Raw genomic sequence first — 13,569 nt, 5'->3', positions numbered from 1 at the left:
ATCAAGCCCATGATAGCTAGTAAATTGCTCATAGCATTGCCCACCCACTAATTCCCCCTCTTAAGAACCTCGATATGTTGAGCTAGGTAATGAATATCAATCTTTGGCTTTGGTCCTACTATACTGTCATTGTAGCATGTCTAGATCGATGCTCTCTCTGTTGCATAGGCTCGGGGATTACTTGTTGAAGTGGCACAACATGATCATTGACTTGAATCCTCTATGTATCATCAAGACTTCGCTTAACCATGCGAATCTTCTCCAAAACTTTAACATCCATATCTCGACGGATGAACTAAATCATCTCCTTGGTGTTAACACCAAATGAACGGTAAACCTACTGACAAAATTCCCTCCTGATATCTTACTCAGATGACCTAGTAGCTATACGTGCTACAAACACAGCCTGTGTAAACGAAAGGACAAAGTGAACCTGGAGATTGATGAGGCACCACATATAGAACAAATCACTCTTCGACACCTTGTCACACTCGCCTCGGTGACAAATACTTGTAGTACCTTGTCACACTCGCATTGCTCCTTGGTATCCCTAGATACGTAAGGTCGGTTAGCATGCACCTACATATCATATGAGGACTGTTTACCTCCTAGTGTAAATACCCAAACATAGTTCCAACTCGATAATGCTACTACAACGTGGCATCCCTCTAAACCGGAAGGTAAATGCATATCAGTTGCTCCAATCTCTAGAGTCGATATGGTATCATAGGAAGGTGTGATAAAGCAGTAGTTGTGATTCTAGGGTTATAGTAAGGGTGGTAGTTTTATTTTTATTTATTTATTTATTTTTTCAAATCAGAAATTTAAATCTTTGATGTGGGAGGTTTCAACCGGCATCTAGGTTTTTTAGAGAAGAAATTAAATCTAACCTGAGATAAGAAAGACGAAGGTTAATCTTATCGGAGACAAGAGAAATGAAAACGAGGAAGATGATTAGCTTAATGAGAGACGAATTTGTAAGTGTACATATTGGTGAACCCTATTCAAATTTGAAAGATATTTGCTTCCTGATTTCTTGCAATTAGCCGATTGATTTGTTAAAAATTTATTGTTGCTTTTATGGATGTGAAGGGGATAGTCGGTATTTTATATTGTAAATTTTTGGGTGGGAAAAAAGTTGGAAAAAAGTGACGAGATGACACTTGGAAATAAATATATACTCTTTTATTAGGCTATCCAAAGTGGTTGTGAACCCACGCGTAAGCTTCCTATGTGGCATACATGTGACACATTAACTCACCGGTGAACATCGTCTCGTTTGTATACCGGTGGTTTGGCTGTGGAGCTACTTCTAGTGGATGAGAAGACGGAACAAGGCGGGCCTTTTGATTGGATCATTCATTTTTCCCTCACATTTTCTCTCTTCCTTTCTCCTTCTTTTTCCCCTTCACTACCAGCCCACCGGTGAACACTATTTTGACCACCTAGTGGGTTGGTTGTGGAATAGTAAAATACATATGTGATAGTGAGTTGGATGGTGGTTTGACTGTGACCATTCTCTACAACCTTAGTGTGGGATATACGTATCTATCTTGAATTTATTTTAGTAAACTCAATATAAGAACGTATATTATTAGATTATTAGACAATATATAATAATCTTATCAGTTATTTAAACAGCTTCACGTGGCTTTAACTTTTGCATAAATTGCATACCAATTTTGACCTGATTTTCTCTTAATTAAAATATTTTTGTTATTTTATTGTATTCGTTGTACTATAGTGTTTTAGCGCCTTTATCCACAACTTGGGATGTAATTGTGTAAATCCTGCCATTATACTTGCATTATTGTACTCATATTCATCGATTGAAAAATGGCACAACTAAACAGCCTGGGGTCATGGTGGTGGGAAGTGATGAGCAGCAACAAAAACGAGCTTACTCTGCCCATTTCAGCAATAATCTTGACTGGTTTGTGGTACATATGGACAGTTTCAAGCTCCTCCAATGGCAGATCACCACTGCCACCAGGTCCATGTTCCTTGCCAATTGTAGGCTACCTTCCATTTCTTAGCCGTGATCTGCACAAACAGTTCGTCAATATGGCTCACAGTTATGGTCCCATTTTCAAGTTCCACCTCGGAAGCAAACTTCATGTCGTGATAAACACCCCTGATTTAGCAAAAGTTGTGGTTCGTGAACAAGACGAGATATTTGCTAACCGTAATGCCACCATCGCTGCATTAGCAATCACTTACGGGGGCCAAGATGTAGTAATGTCTGACAACAACTCGGATTGGCGAAACCTTGGTAAGATATTTGTCCATGAGGTCCTAAGCCACAAGAATGTAGAAGCATCCAGGTACTTTAGAAGGGATGAAGTTAGGAAAACTAGCAGAAATGTTTATAGTAAAATCGGGAAAACAATTGACATTTGTGAGATTGCTTTCTCAACAGAGGCCAAAGTCCTAACAAGCATGCTTTGGGGAAATACTTCAGAAGAAAAAGCAAATGGTGGCCAGATTGCAGCCGAGTTGCAGATCATTGTTGCCAATATTGTCGAGTTGATGAGCAAGCCAAATATGTCTGATATCTTCCCTAGTCTTGCATGGCTTGATCTACAATGCATCGAGAGGAACATGAAGAGGCAACTTGATCGGTTGGACCGAATTTTCACAAGAATCATTCATGATCGAATCGAATCTAACTCCAACAAATCCAAGGATGCAGTTGGTCATGAAGGAAAGAAAGATCTTTTACAGACCTTTATAGAGCTCATGGACCAAAAAAATCCAACATCAATTAAAATCACGCAAATAAAGGCACTTCTCCTGGTAATCGTTATTATAAATAATTTAATCCAATCTCGAGTTGATATTCTTTGAAAATAGTGTTACATACTTTATATTTTGTGGTTCGCATCAAATGTCGTTCATTCAGATATAGATCCAGCAACATTAAACCCTCTCTTTAATTTATATCCTTTTGTTATATCAGAACATTATGGTTGCAGGAACAGACACAACGACAACACTGATAGAATGGACAATGGCTGAGATTATGCAAAATCATGACATAATGAAAAGAATTCAAGAAGAATTACTACAAATCGTAGGACCCAACAAGATCGTCGAAGAATCTCATCTCCCGAAACTACAATACCTCGATGCAACTATTAAGGAAACATTACGGTTGCACCCTGTACTCCCTTTCATACTTCCAAGGTCACCAAGCCAAGATTGTGTGGTAGGTGGATATACCACTCCGAAGGGTTGTACAGTGTTTCTTAATGTTTGGGCCATCCATCGGGATCCTCGGTATTGGGACAATCCTTTGGAATTCAATCCGGAGAGGTTCTTGACAAACAAATATGATTTCAAAGGAACCAATCTCAACTTCTTCCCTTTTGGATCTGGGAGAAGATTGTGTCCGGGTGTTCCATTGGCAGAGAAAATGCAATTGTATATATTGGCCTCGCTCTTGCACTCATTCGACTGGAGCTTGCCAGAGGGTGAAGACCATGACCTCTCGGAAACATTTGGCATTACTCTAAAGAAAAGAAAACCACTCTTTGCAGTCCCATCACAAAGGTTGCGGAATGCCAGCCTCTATATGTAGTGGGTGTTTGGGATAGCTTTTAAAAAAAAAACTTATTAATAAGCTAAAAAAGTGTTTGTCTATTTAAAAAACGCTTTTTAAAACAGCTTTTTGGATGAGAAAAACTAAAGCTTTCAAAAAGCTGGAAAATCCTAGCTTTCTAGCTTTTTAACAATTTTACTCATGAAAAGCAGCTTTTCACATCCAAACATTTTTTAAAACCAGTTTTTCCTAAAAGTTATAAGCTAATAAGCATTTTTCTTAAAAATCACTTTTGACATAAAAAAGCTACCCCAAACATACCTGTAGTGTTTTTAGTTTTTTTTTAGAATCAGCAAATATATTAATATATCAAAAACCCAATCAAAAACCCAACCAAAAGCAAGAAGCAAACGGAGGGGAAGGAATACAAACAAGTAGAGAATCACAGAAAAAATAAAAAAGCATAGTTACAAGAAACAAAGAAGAGAGATTTCTTTTTTCTTTTTAGAATGGGAAGCAACTCCATTCCACCCATCTACCTACCCAATTCCCCCTAAATTTGATCCATTCGTAAGTTTGAAGAATTATAGAATCCGCAATGATTGGAGGGGAAGCACCAATTATAAGTTCAGTCCCACTCATCGATGGCTTGTTGGTGGGGTCCTGTGTATTTTCAATTTGTAGCATTTTTATGTGTGTTAAATGGAGAGCCGATTCAAGTCATTAATTTCTTAGATTCTTGAAAAATAGATTGAAATCTCTTGGTCTTCTCCACCAATTCTGACTCCACTCTTGTTTTTTTCTTTTTGCCAATGCGCCTTACTTAATACCAAATGTTTTTTATAATAATAAATAAAAATAACCTTAAAATTATGGAAGCTCTAACCCATGGTCTATGCTATCCCACCCACCACTCATACCACTGGTTAAATGTCTTAGAGTTTAAAAAAGTTGAAAGAGAGAGAGAGAAAGAGTCAAATTTTCAATCAACCAAACCATTTAAGGATAGATGGATGAGAGTAGGGATGAACATATGGACCGGGGAACCGGCCGGAACCGAAACCAGTCGGGCCGGGACCGGGACGTTATTTTTGTGGATTTTTGGAACCGGGAACCGGTAGGAACTGGAACCGGTAGAACCGGCAAAAACCGAAACCGTATGATGCTATTTTTCGAAGACTGGTTCCAACATTTTAAGACACGACAAAAACCGGTAGAACCGTCAGGCCGGTTCGGTTCTTGATTTTAGCCGAAGCCAGTTCCCAGGTCGGATCCGGTTCGGACCGGTTCGGTCCTTTTGCTCATCCCTAGATGAGAGTTAATTATATTATATAATTGATTATTTCCTTTAAAATAAGGATTTAACCTCGTATAAATAGGAATATAAAATGGGCTATAAAATAGGCTTTTGGTGAAACATAAACCCTATTAGGTATTAAAAAAAAAACCTAATCATTAACAACCTCGCAATTTGATATGAAGGAGATGATTAAATTGGAAAAGTAAACAAATAAACAAAACACAAAAATATTAATGAACACAACAACAATAGTGGTGACAGAGCTCGTATGATGGCAACTAATAGTAATTGCTCGTCGGCAGGAAGAGCAGAGCAGCAACGACAATCACATAATCGGCAGTAGAGGAGTCCGGAGAAAGTCAACGAGAAGAAAAGACGGCTCGAGCTACGGTAGACTGAGCCAATTTCAGCGAGATCGAGAAAAAGAGGGCAAAAATGATATCTCACTTTTTTTAAAATGGGGCTGAGAAAAGATGATACGTGACACTAAAACTACTCTTTTATTGAAATAAGATGTGTTTTAAAAAAAAATAGAAAAATGTTTCATAATTCAAAAATCTTTGAAACTCTATTACAAGATCTATGAGAAATCAAATATCCTTTTTTCTTTTGTTTCTATTAATCTTCATACTCACTAGATTAAGACAAATATCAAAATCAAGAAACATGATTAAGAGACAAAATTTATTGATTCAATGTCTCACATATGGATAAGAATATAAATAGAAATAAAATATAAAAAGATATTTAATCTTTTATTATTTTAATCAACAAGGAAAATTTTAAGGCATAAAAGGAAGCTAGGAGATAAAATTACAATGTGACAAGGACGTGAACCAGAATCATATCACGTATCTCAAGAAGACCCATCAAATTTAAAAAAGTATCAACTAGTTAAAAAGTTTACATTAACTTATAGTAATAAATGATTTAAACTTTTCAAATTTAATATTTAATATAACAAAATATAAAGCTGATTTTATTTAAAGAATATCTGAGCGAGAATTAAGGCTTCACGTGTCTTTATCTTTTGCATTGCATACCAATTTTGACCTGTTCTTTTTAATTAAAAATATTATTTCTATTATATTTGTTATACTAGTTTGTATTGGTGCCTTTGGCGATAACTTCGGATGTAAATCCTACCATCGCAATATTGTACTCAAATTCGTCGATTGCAAAATGGCACAACTAAACAACCAGGGATCATGGTGGTCGGAAGTGATGAGCAGCAACAGAAACGAGCTTACGCTGGCCATTTCAGCAATAATCTTTACTGTTTTGTGGTACAGATGGAAATTTTCAAGCTACTCCAATGGTGGACCACCATTGCCACCAGGTCCCCGTTCCTTGCCAATTGTAGGCTACCTTCCATTTCTTAGCCGTGATCTGCACAAACAGTTCGTCAACATGGCTAACACTTATGGTCCCATTTTCCAGTTCCACCTCGGAAGCAAACTTCATGTCGTGATAAACACCCCTGAGTTAGCAAAGGTAGTAGTTCGTGAGAAGGATGAGATCTTTGCTAACCGAAATCCAACAATTGCTGCCTTAGGCAGCTCTTATGGAGGCCGAGATATTGTGTGGTCAGACAGCAATTCAGATTGGCGTAACCTTCGTAAGATATTTGTCCAGGAGGTCCTAAGCAACAAGAATCTTGAAGCATCCAGTTGTTTCCGAAGAGATGAAGTTAGGAAAACTATCAAGAATGTTTATAATAAAATCGGGACCTCAATTAACATTAGCGAGATTGCTTTCTCCACAGAGGCCAATGTTCTAACGAGCATGGTTTGGGGAAACACTTCAGCTGAAAAAGCAAAAAGTAGCAATTTTGGAGCAGAGTTGCAGATGGTTTCGGCGAATATTGTTGTGCTCATGGGACAGCTGAATGTCTCTGATGTCTTCCCTAGTCTTGCATGGCTTGATCTACAAGGCGTGGAGCGGAACATGAAGAGGCAGCTTAATCATTTGGATCAAATTTTCACAAGCATTATTGACGATCGAATTGAATCTAACTCTAAAAAATCAAAGCACGCGGTTGGGAATGAAGGAAAGAAAGATGTTCTACAGGTTTTATTGGAACTCATGGATCAAAAAGATGTAATATCAATTAACCGGACTCAAGTAAAAGCACTTCTCCAGGTAATCATTAGTCTTTAATTTAAATAATGTCCAAAGTCCGGACTCCGAGAAGATAATCTTTGAAGATATTGATCATTAAAAAATGTCATGATATGGTTAAAATTTTGATTTATTCAGGACATTATGGTAGCAGGAACAGAAACATCGACAACACTGATAGAGTGGGCAATGGCAGAGATAATGCAAAATAGTGACATATTGAAAAGGGTTCAAGAAGAATTAGAAGAAATTGTAGGACTTGACAACATTGTCGAAGAATCTCATCTCCCCAAACTACAATACCTAGAAGCAACTATTAAGGAAACTTTTCGGTTGCACCCGGTAGTTCCATTCATACTCCCAAGGTCGCCAAGCCAGGATTGTATTGTCGGTGGATACACCATTCCAAAGGGCTGTACACTGTTTTTGAATGCATGGGCAATCCATCGGGATCCTCGTTATTGGGAGAATCCACTGGAATTCAATCCAGATAGGTTCTTGAGAAACAAATACGATTACATAGGGAGCAATTTAAACTTCTTCCCATTTGGATCGGGAAGAAGATCGTGTCCAGGTGTTCCATTGGCTGAGAAAATGCAGATGTATATCTTGGCCTCGCTCTTGCATTCATTCGACTGGAGCTTGCAAGAGGGTGAAGTGTATGATCTCTCTGAAAAATTTGGAATTACACTAAGGAAAAGAGAACCACTCATCGTTGTCCCTTCACAAAGGTTGCCAAACCAGAGCCTCTATATGTGATCGATGTTGATTAAACTGTAAGTTTGAATTGCTCTATTGGATGGTTTGCTGGCGCATTTCATATGTGGTTCCTTTAGAAAGAGCGTATTAATATGTATTATTATGTTTGTCGAATGTGTATGGATTTCTAGTTTGAGAGAAATGTGAGAGGCTTTGAATGTTTTCACTGATTGCTTAAACAAAATTATAGAGACAAAACTAATACATACATGAACTAAGGGGAAATTCTCAAACTAATTTTCTACCAGAATATGGGATAAATTGTGATCACCCTTAACTACCAAAATTATAGAGCCCTTGAACTTTGTCATTTATGTCTCCACAAACCCAGCTTTATAAGCTAGATTGTCACACTTGAGAGGGATATGAATTATTGTAACATCCCAAATTTCGAGTCCAAAATTTCAATTTTGATATAACGATTTACAAAAAACAAAAAAAAAAAAAAAAAAAAAAAAAAAAAAAAAAAAAAAAACCATTTATAAGAAAACATCCTCAAGTCATATCATTTCATAAAACCATAATCTCATGTCTGAAAACGTATCATAAAAGTAGTAACAATGTTAGAGTACAATCCCAAAAAATCTCATAGTGCGGAAATCCAATGCGTGTGTATGGTGTGCAGCTACCGCGCCGGCTCCTTCCCCTTCGCTGAAGAGGTACCTGGAACAAAACTGAAAACTATAAGCACGAAACTTAGTGAGTTCCCCCATCATACCACATACCATACAATCACATAGCCTACATACTACCGAGCAATTCTGGGGTGCCCAACCTACCCGGTACGGCCATTCTGGGGTGCCGACCTACCCGTGTCAAGCCTTTCTGGGGTGCTAACCTACCCATCAGTCCTAACAACCGATCCTCGGGGACTATTCCACCCCCTACTGCTACTATATATCACATATATCATAACATAATCATACTATCAAACATATATGGGGTGTCCGAACTACCCTTCGGTCCTAACAACCGAACTTAGGGACTATTCCCCTCCTACTACCACTATCACATATAACATATCATGCCCACATACAAACATATCATAACATACTGTCAGACCTATCTGGGGTGTCCGACCTACCCTTCGGTCCTAACAACCGAACTTAGGGACTATTCTCCCCCTTCTATCACTATCACATATAACATATCATGTCATCATATAACATATCAGGTAGTAGCAAACCTAGATGATTATCACAAAGACAATCATCTAACATACAACTCCTACTGGTGGGCCGGCATTGTGGCCGTAGACCCACCGCTACTGGAAGGTAACTCACCTCGTACAAATGACTGCTGATAAACTGGGTGAGAAACCTTTGTCCGTTGCTGCTCTGGCGACTCTCCGACTATAATTTCCATAAAGACACTTAATCAAAAACTAATAACTAATCTTAGGGTAAAATGACCATTTTACCCCTTTTACCCAACTGGACATACCGAAGTCCCAGTTCTAACTTGTTAAGCCAATCCTCCTGTGGCCCTTTAAGGATTCCCTAAGGGCCCATTACCATTTACCGAATTGGGCCTTATTCCCTAAATGGGCCCAAAAATGTCCAAGCCCATCATAAACAATCCTCAAGGGCCCAACTTGGCCCAAGAAGGCCCAATACTCAAGTTCTAAGTCCTTAAGTCTGAAATCATGCTTCACAGTGGGCATGAGGCCCAAAAGTCCAGGCCCATTTTCTTTAGGCCCAAAAGTCCATTAATCCTCAAACTGCAGGCGTACGCACGGCGTAGCGGGCATGTACGCCCAGCGTACGCTGCCTTAACCAGAGATCGGGGTTTTGACCCAATACGCGGCACGTAACGGGGAGTACACCTAGTGTACTGGCCAGTTCCCTAAAGGCTTAATATTTGACTTAATCCAGTAAGTCCTTTCGTCCAAACTGTAGATCCAGGTCTTTTAAGACATCCTCAACCATAAAGTCACGAACTTTATGTACTTGCATGCAAGGTTGGGGTCAAAACATGACTTTGGTCCATCTAACTATCCCCAAAACTCACTAACCCTTGCATGGTTGTTGCTTAACCATGAAGATTCGATTTTTATGACTCCTAGTGCCTCTAGGAATCCAAAACGACAGGTATTATGGTTTGAAGTCGTCAAGATGCAAGAACTCTCAACAATGGAGTCCAAAAGTAACTTTAAACACTCCCAACAATAAATCTAAGAAGATAATGGTCAAGGTTGGAACTTGATACCTCAACTAAGTCAGAAATGGTGCTACTCTTCTGGATCTACAAGCTCTTGGTGGATCCTTGCTCCTTCTTCAAGTTCCTTTTTCTTCCAATGCCCCAAAACTACACCAAATGCTCTCCAATGGCTAAGAACACACAAAAGTAGGCTAGGATTTTCGAAATGACTACTTAAGGGAGTTAGGGAGGCTGGTCCAAGGTCATAACATCCTTTATATAGGGATGAGTCCCAAAAATTAGGGTTTAAAACACTGCGCGTGTACGTTGGGCGTACGCGGTTAAGCCCGCATCTTGGAACCTTGATTACGTTGGGCGTACATGGGGGTTATGCCCCGTGTTCGTCCGTCATCATCCCCATCGTGAAGGCCCAAAGGCCAAAGTCTGAACCTATAAAACCATTTCCTTATATAAATACAAATTTAATACCTCATAATCTCATGCGCTACAATTATATCTACAACTTGGAGTTCACTTAGTAATCATCTTAACCATGGTAATTCATTACATATTGTTTGCATTGATATGTACTCAACTTCGACTAATAATATGGAAATAATGACATGTTATTTTGACTTCCAAGACACAAGGTACCACCAAAAAGAATAAAGTATCTAATTACAAAACAACATGTGATTCAATGATTGGTCAAGACCAGTTAAAATAATAAAAAGCTTCAACCATAAAATTATCGTCCTTGTTAAAGAATAAGTCTTGAGTCATTGTATCATTAAGCTAAGATATCTTAATGCATGAAGAGTTGTGTCATAATGTGCTTTTCATGGATTTTTCATTAAAATGACTAATGTATTGTACTATGTAAGAGAGATCATGACATATATGTAAAGAAGTTCTTATTGCAAATAAATTGTCGATATATACATAGTGAGGTCTTTTCATGTAACACCGTAAATTTTCAAACAAAATTTTCAATTTAAAATCATATAATCCTCATAACACATTTCACAAAATCTCATTTATTTAATTTACAAAACGCATCTCCATAATTGTTTGAATAATAATCCAGGATCCTCAAAATATAACTCTTTTTCTGGTGTGTACAATCGAGCCGATGCCTTCCCGCAATCCTGAGAAAAACCTGAAACACATATCACATAACACACTACGCACGAATTTTAGTGAGCTCACCAAAATACCACAGATATCCCAATAGCCTCTCATGGCTATACTCAGATAAGACCCTCCGGTCAAAGTGTCTCAATGGGACCCTTCGGTCCCAAAACTCGGGTGGACCCTCCGGTCCTAACTCAATAAGCCCATAATAATAATACTCAGCATAATTCACAAAGACATAATGCAAAATATCAAAATACACAGGTAAGCACTTAAGACATCTCAGTCACACAAGGATACCACTCATGGTAAGTATAGTGAGAAGACTCACCTCGGATGATGAACAACTCCTATAAACGCTGCTGCTATGCGTCAGCCTCTAACTCTGAGCCGAACCCACAATTAACCCAATTAGGAACTAAGTCCAAACTCTCACTCATTAGGTCTAAAGGTAGTCTACTAACCAGCCCATCAATAACCTAAAACCCATTGGGCCCACCAAGGCTTAATAATAAATGCGCTCTCCCGAGGCCCAACTCTCAAATCTAAATGGCAAGCCCAACTCAAGGGCCCAAAGCACATATATAATCCTCTGGTCCAAAACTCTATTGCAACAAGCCCAAAATCCAGGCCCAACACTCAAGGCCCAAAAATGAGACTTAGCCCAAAAGTCCACAGTGAGGTTACGCGAGACGTACCTCCCTTAGTACGCTCAGCATACTCACGAGTCCAGATTGGCCATCGGGGACACTGTGTCAGTATGCGGGGTATACTGGAATTAAGCTCAGCGTACTTCCTGGATTCACTTTTTTACTCATTTGGTCTTAATCAGTTAAGACATTGGCTCATATCACAAATCAGGACTCCCTAATAGCTCTTACTCCATAAAGTAAGTGACTTTAAGCCTTTGCATGGCTGAGAAGGTCACAGACACACAAAACTCTCACTCTCTTAACTCAAAATGCTCATAACTCATGCATGGCTAGATTCCAACGTCGCAACCCCGAGACTTCCTCATGCCCAGGTTGCAGCCCACAACCCTTATCTCAGACAATCCGAAACAGGATGTTACATTTCATGGATTGTCCATAAGAGGAAGAAAATGAAACTTTGGTGGTAGATATGTTTATGTACCAACAAAATCAGTCACTATATACATCGTGAGATGCTCTTTAATAAACATTTGTTGGATGAACAACATGCCACTATCGATAATGTTAAACTTAATACCATGAAAATAAGTAATGTATCGAAGATCTTTATCCAGATTTGGTCGTGAATAAGGAAGTATTGTGACTTTCAAAAAAATAAGGAATAATCATTTGGAGACTGATAGAATCCTTTGGTTTGTAATGCTTGGGAAAGCTTTGCAAACCATTAACGAGAGGCTTTTTTAAGCCATACGAGGATGTCTTCAATTTAAAAACGAGATTAGGAGACTCAACATTCATGTAGATCATCATCAAGAAAAGCAATATTTACATTGACTTGTTGAATATTCCAACCCCATTTTACTGCCAAAGAAGGGATGCAAGATACAATATTGAAGTTGAAAACAAGAGAACATTTCATGAGAGTCGATACCTTCTTTTGTGTAAAACCTTTTACCACACTAATCATGTTGTATGCCTTTCAATCGACCAATAATCCTTGTACTTGACTTTGTGAAACAACAATAAGACTTACCTTTTTTCCTTTTGGAATTTTTACAACATCCCATGTGCTTTAGAGATTAAAGTATCAAGCTCATTCTACATGCCTTCTTCCTATTTGGGACCACCTTTTCCTTGATGATAAAATGCTAGTTCAGGAGCATGAGTTGCAATAATAATTAAATGCAAGAATGCTAGAGGGGAATACAGTGTAATGTTTATTGACATCCATTATCATGGATGATAAAGATGGGTGATCATATGTCTGCAAGTATGATGAAAGTCTTTAACATTGTTTCAAATGTATTTCGATAAATAGGAAGGATGATGAAGAATTTGTGTGGTTCGTTGATAACGCTTAAATTATGCATGTGTTATATGTGTTATCTTATTCTTTTTTTATTCTAATATGGATAAAACGTACTTAAATAATATGTTTGGAGTTGTGGTTATTACAACGTTGCTGGAGCGAAAGGAAGCAAATTAGCTGAAAACGGAGCTATAGACTGGGAAAAAACATGTGATTTGCAAAAAAACGTTGAAAGAAGACTTACGTGACGCACCCTAATAGTATATGTGATGTATCCTCATGGACTAACATGGAGGTTACGGGAAACACTCACACACACAATGCGTCCACAAGACCGACACAATGTGTTTGCTATTGCAGCGGATCGGCTACGGCTAGGTTAGACATAAAAGCGTGATACCGTATTACCATTTTAATAAAATATTTTCCCATAATTGCCAAAATATTATTCAACCACTATAAATAGTACAATACATGGAAAAGGGCTAACTAAAGTGGGCTTACAATTACAATGGGCCACACAACAAATATACACACAATATAACATATACATATACAAACAAAGGGTTAGGTTATTTTGTTTCTAGTAACTATTGTGTGTCAGAATGCATAG

At 38.2% G+C, this 13,569-nt stretch overlaps 2 protein-coding genes across 2 annotated transcripts; both read left to right on the top strand.

The window, feature by feature from the left end:
- The first annotated feature begins 1,778 nt into the window (after positions 1 to 1,778).
- Positions 1,779 to 4,366, top strand: LOC111890222 (geraniol 8-hydroxylase). Its single transcript, XM_023886378.3, has 2 exons — positions 1,779 to 2,796; positions 2,960 to 4,366. Exons 1-2 carry the CDS (start codon positions 1,837 to 1,839, stop codon positions 3,578 to 3,580), a joined length of 1,581 nt encoding a protein of 526 aa, XP_023742146.1. The 5' UTR covers positions 1,779 to 1,836; the 3' UTR covers positions 3,581 to 4,366.
- A 1,573-nt stretch (positions 4,367 to 5,939) lies between these two features.
- On the top strand, positions 5,940 to 7,887 carry LOC111890245 ((S)-N-methylcoclaurine 3'-hydroxylase isozyme 2). The gene is made up of 2 exons (XM_023886402.3): positions 5,940 to 6,983; positions 7,101 to 7,887. The coding sequence occupies exons 1-2, from the start codon at positions 6,024 to 6,026 to the stop codon at positions 7,719 to 7,721; spliced, it is 1,581 nt and encodes a 526-aa protein (XP_023742170.1). The 5' UTR covers positions 5,940 to 6,023; the 3' UTR covers positions 7,722 to 7,887.
- Positions 7,888 to 13,569: the final 5,682 nt, after the last annotated feature.

This window comes from Lactuca sativa, chromosome 6, assembly GCF_002870075.4.
Source record: "Lactuca sativa cultivar Salinas chromosome 6, Lsat_Salinas_v11, whole genome shotgun sequence".
In the NCBI taxonomy this organism is placed as follows: domain Eukaryota; kingdom Viridiplantae; phylum Streptophyta; class Magnoliopsida; order Asterales; family Asteraceae; genus Lactuca; species Lactuca sativa.
This window is presented reverse-complemented; position numbering and strand designations above follow the sequence as displayed.